Below are 4,992 nucleotides of genomic sequence, written 5' to 3' on the forward strand. Positions count from 1 at the left end.
TTTTTCCTAGTTATTTTTTTTTTTTTTTTTTTTTTTGGAGAGGAGGTCTTGTTTTGTTACCCAGGAGGCTAGTCTTGAACTCCTGGACTCAAATGATCCTCCTGCCTTGGCCTTCCGAAGAGCTATGATTATAAGCATAAGCCACTGCACCCAGCAAAAAACAAAAACTTTGTTGACAGAATGAACACGGGCTGAGCAGGGTCACTCATGCACTCATGTCTGCAATTCCGGCACTTTGGAAGGCCAAGGCGGGCAGATCACTTGAGGTCAGAAGTTCGAGAACAGCCTGGCCAAAATGTCAAAACCTGTCTCTACTAAAAATACAAAAATTAGCTGGATGTGGTGGTGCACACCTGTAGTCCCAGCTACTTGGGAGACTGAGGCAGGAGAATCACTTGAATCTGAGAGGTGGAGGTTGCAGTGAGCCAAGATCATGCCACTGCACTCCAGCCTGGACAACAAAGTGAGACTCCATCTCAAAAAAAAAAAAAAAAGAAGAAGAAAAGAAAAGAATTAACTAGCAAATCTGGTCTGTGACTTTAGATTGGGTTTGGCAGGACACGGTGGCTCACACCTGTAATCTCAGCACTTTGGGAGGCAGAGGCAGGTGGGTCATCTGAGGTCAGGAGTGCAAGACCAGCCTGGCCAATGTGGTGAAACCCCGTCTCTACTAAAAATACAAAAATTAATTGGGCGTGGTGGCAGGTGCCTGTAATCCCAGCTACTTGGGAAGCTGAGGTAGGAGAATCGCTTGAACCCGGAAGGTGGATGTTGCAGTGAACCATGACCTCACCATTGCACTCCAGCCTGGGCAACAAGCCTGAAACTGTGTCTAAAAAAAAAAAAAGATTGAAAGATTGAGTATGGATTCTTGTAGGATGGGGATGATGTGTGGGTGTGAATTTGGGCGATACCAGGCCTCGCGTGTGAGTTCTGATTGCTGGAGGCTGTCTAGGTGTGCGTTCCAGTTGCACAGGGGATGTCGGGTATGAACTGAGATGGACAGAATGCAGGGATCTCCAGGCACGCAGAGGGTGATTGGTTGGATATGGTCCTCTGGTTGTAATTCCACCAAAGGAGATCCTCAGCTTCCGGTCTTGACATGGGTGTAGGGCAGGCCCCTGCCAACCCAGATCAACCCAGACACCAAGCCAGTGGGGTGGTTTTCCCTTAGCTCCAGATGCTACAAGTATCCCCTACCCATCTCTACTCCCCCTTCCCCACCCCCTATCTATCTGATCCTGGGAGGAGTTGTCCAGTCAAGAGAACCTATCTAGACACTTCACTAGTTCATAAGCCTTTATTTGGGGAGGGATGCCTGGGGAGCTGTCTACAGCTCCTGTGCTGCACAAAGGCAGGAGTTCTTAGAGCATCTTCCCTGAATGAGGAAGAGAGTAGACTCTCCTCTGCCAATGCTAGTTAGGTGTGCCAGAGGCCAAAGCACCAAAGCGTGGTGGAGAAGGTTTGTGATGCGTGGGAGGCAGGTGTTCACATGGCTCAGGGCCACTTGTGAACGAGGGCAGGGAGGCGAGGGGAGTGTAGAAGCTGAATGGGCGTGTAAGACTTGATCAAAACAGGAAGCTGGCCCTGCCTCCTATCCTGTGACCCTCCCTCCACTGTGGTATGACCGTGGAGCACTCATTTTTCTTCTCTCAGCCTGTTTCCTCTCATCTGGAGAACGTGGGCAGTAGTGTCTTCCGGGGATGTGCAGGAAGAGGATGACTTCTGTGCACAGGTCACCTGCTTCTACCGCTCAGGCCGAATGAGGCAGGTTGGATGCTGCTAACTTTTTAGCAGGCTCTAAAGCTATCCTAGAGTTTGGGTGAGAGGAAGACAAGGGCTCTAGTCTCAGGTTTTCTTAGGATTTGTCCAAGGCTTGGGGCCCACCCCAAGCTGTCTCCTCTTATAGGTGGCAGGAAGAGAGTGAGACCTAGAGGGGTGAGCAGGAGGGGCTGGGTTTGGGCCCGCTCCCACCTGGGGAGGTGGCGACAGAGGTGTGTGTGTGTGCAGTCATTGTCACATCTTCAAGGCTTGAATGCTGGGGAAGCTGTGGGCTAGACTGGGGCCTTTGGGAGGGCAAGAGGCCCTTGAGTGCAGGATGCCTTGGTGACAAAGTTGCCCTGCTACTCTGGAACAGACCTAGCTGTTGGAGGGGGCCAGGCTGGGGCTGGGGCATGGCGATGGGGAGAGAGGCAGAAAGAGCTCCAGGGAGCAGAGGGCACTGCAGTCCCTCCTCCCAGCACTGCTTCCCTGCCCCCGGCCCAGTGCTATTTGAAGTGAGACAGGAAGTGGGCAACAGGGTAGTTGGGCCCATCAATGCCCAGGCCCTGGCAGAGGCCCAGCAGGCGGAGGCGGGCTTCGGCGGGGCTGGGCCCGGCACAGGCCACGCTGCAGTAGGGCTCCTCGTACTCGCCAGGCACCAGGGCCTCCTCTAGCAGATTGAGTCGTAGCAGGCCACGGTCATGCAGGGCCTGCAGGGTCTCACGGCTGGCGGTGGAACTCAGGGCCTGCAGGTGCTGGGACACCAGACACATCACGCCCACTAGGTGGCCACGAGCACGTGGGTGGGTGGGCAGGGCGGGACGCAGGCCGCAAGCCACCATAGCAGCAGCCAGCAGCAGGTCCACGCCATAGAGCTCCAGGATCCAATCTCGAAGGTAGAAGCCGCCCATGCGGGGGTTGATCTCGATGAGCCGAGGCCCAGCCCCGGTCAGCTTGAGCTCCACATTGAAGACCCCATCGAGCAGCCCACAGCCCAGGCAACAGCGGAAGGCTGCCTGCACCATCTGCGCCTCCTGCTCCGGTGCCAGCCCAGTGGGCATGCAGGCCGCTGTCTCAGTGAAGCCAGGCAGCCTCGTGGGGCCATTGTCAGAGACAAAGGCAGCCAACAGCCGCCCACCAAACAACACCAGGTCCACGTCGTGCTCGGTGCCCTCCACAAACTCCATCAGCAGCATGGCATTGCCCCAGCCCAGCCCAATGCCTGGGTGGTCAGCCTCACCCTGCAAGTCTCGGGTAATCCGGGAAAAGTGCTCATGGCACTGTGGCGCATCCTTTACCAGCCGTGTACCCACAGCGCCTGCCCCGAACTCCAGCTTCATGACACCTGGCAGGGGTACCTGGTGCACGGCCCTCTCCACATCAGCCTCGCTCTCTAGTGGGCAGCAGGGCACAGCATGGAGGGAGGGCGCAGGCCAGGGTGGGCCGTGGTGGCACAACAGATGCAGCTGGGTGCGGCTCTTGTGCTTGGCCAGGCGCATGGCAGCTGGGGGGCAGCAAGGCAGACCCAGCTCCTGGCAGAGCAAGGCTGTGAGCACCAGGCAGTCGTCCCAGTAGGAGAAGCAGCCGTCTAGCTTCAGGCCGCGAGCCCGCACCAGCTCTGCCAGCAGCCGAGCGTTCTCCTCGTCCCTCTGGTGCTCGGTCGTGTCAAAGTGGATGAAGGTCTGCACCAGTTGGGATGCAAAGTGGTTGGGGTCTGACTCCACGAGGTGCAGCTGCAGAAACCACAGAGCAGGGCACAGCCAGTTCAGCCAGTGCTGGGTGCTGGGAGGATACGATAGGGCCTAGGATGGGCCAGGCCTTCAGGGGATACCAGCGCACGAACACTAGGTGTTCAATACATGTGTGTTGAGGACCAATTGAATAAATGGAAGAGGCAGAGGTGGGACACCTAGTACAGGCTGGAGGAGAGGGGAGGCATCCTAGAAGGGCAAAGCCTAAGCGGGGAGCTAAAGAATAAGAGTCAGCCAGGTGGCTTCAGGAGGAGGCCTGAGCTGGGGGTGGAGGGAGGGGCTGCAGCGCAGAGGGGAGCGTGGCAGAGAGCTCAGCGGCCTCCTTCATGTAGGCAGCCTCACTGGCCAGGGCTAGCAGAGAAACTACCAGGGTTGGGGCTTGGGACAAATGGTTTGGTCATCATTCAACCCATGTGTTCTGACACTGGAAGGTGCCCACAGAGGAATCCAGTGGGGCCCTGTACCCCTAAAGCTTACTGCCTGCTGGGGCCGAGGCAGGGCCAAGGCAGCCACCGAAGAGGGAGGGAGGATGGCTCTCTGCAAATAAGACAGCCTCAGCAGTGGAGTGACGTTCCAAGTGGAGAACACACTCACACTAAGCAAGGCAGGGAGCAAAGAGGTGGCGTCTCCAGGGGTCCTGCACTGTGGGAGAGGGGAGAGGAGGCCACTGTACTAGATTAGAGCCAGCTTGAGAAGGCCTCAGTTTTCTTAGCTGTTCAATGGGGATAAAACTGTCTACCCGGGGCCAGGTGAAGTGGCTCACGCCTGTAATCCCAACACTTTGGGAGGCCGAGGCAGGCGGATCACGAGATCAGGAGTTCGAGATCAGCCTGGCCAACATGGTGAAATCCTTTCTCTACTAAAAATACAAAAATTAGCAGGGCATGGTAGTGGGCACCTATAATCCCAGCTAGTTAAAAGGCTGAGGCAGGAGAATCACTTGAACCCCGGAGGCAGCGGTTGTGGTGAGCCGAGATGGCACCATTGCACTCCAGCCTGGGCAACAACAGCAAAACTCTGTCTCAAAAAAAAAGGACCGTCTATCCAGCTGGGCGTGGTGGCTCACACCTGTAATCCCAGCACTTTGGGAGGCCGAAGCAGGAGAATCGTTTGAGCTCAGGAGTTCAAGACCAGCCTGGGCAACAGAATGAGATCCCATCTCTACTAAAATTTTTAAAATTAGCCAGGCAGGCTGGGCGCAGTGGCTCACGCCCATAATCCCAGCAGTTTCAGAGGCCAAGGCAGGCAGATCACTTGAGGTCAGGAGTTCAAGATCAGTCTGACCAACATGGTGAAGCCCTGTCTCTACACAAAACACAAAAATTAGCTGGGCATGGTGGCACACGCCTGTAATCACAGTTACTCGGGAGGCTGAGGCATGAGAATCGCTTGAACCCAGGAGGCAAATATTGCAGTGAGCCGAGATTGTGCAACTCCACTCCAGCCTGGGAGACAGAGCGAGACTCCATAACCAAAAAAA

At 55.9% G+C, this 4,992-nt stretch overlaps 1 protein-coding gene across 1 annotated transcript in view; it reads right to left on the minus strand.

Annotated features, from left to right (window-relative positions):
- Positions 1–1,284: 1,284 nt before the first annotated feature.
- The window catches only part of CARNS1 (carnosine synthase 1), a 10,248-nt gene continuing 6,540 nt past the window's right edge, over positions 1,285–4,992 (minus strand). Inside the window, exon 10 of the mRNA XM_037741550.1 lies at positions 1,285–3,494. Within this exon, the coding sequence (XP_037597478.1) occupies positions 2,268–3,494 (1,227 nt within the window). The 3' untranslated portion in view covers positions 1,285–2,267. The remainder of the gene's footprint in view (positions 3,495–4,992) is intronic.

The sequence above is a fragment of the Cebus imitator genome, unplaced genomic scaffold (genome assembly GCF_001604975.1).
Source record: "Cebus imitator isolate Cc_AM_T3 unplaced genomic scaffold, Cebus_imitator-1.0 Scaffold102, whole genome shotgun sequence".
In the NCBI taxonomy this organism is placed as follows: Eukaryota; Metazoa; Chordata; class Mammalia; order Primates; family Cebidae; genus Cebus; species Cebus imitator.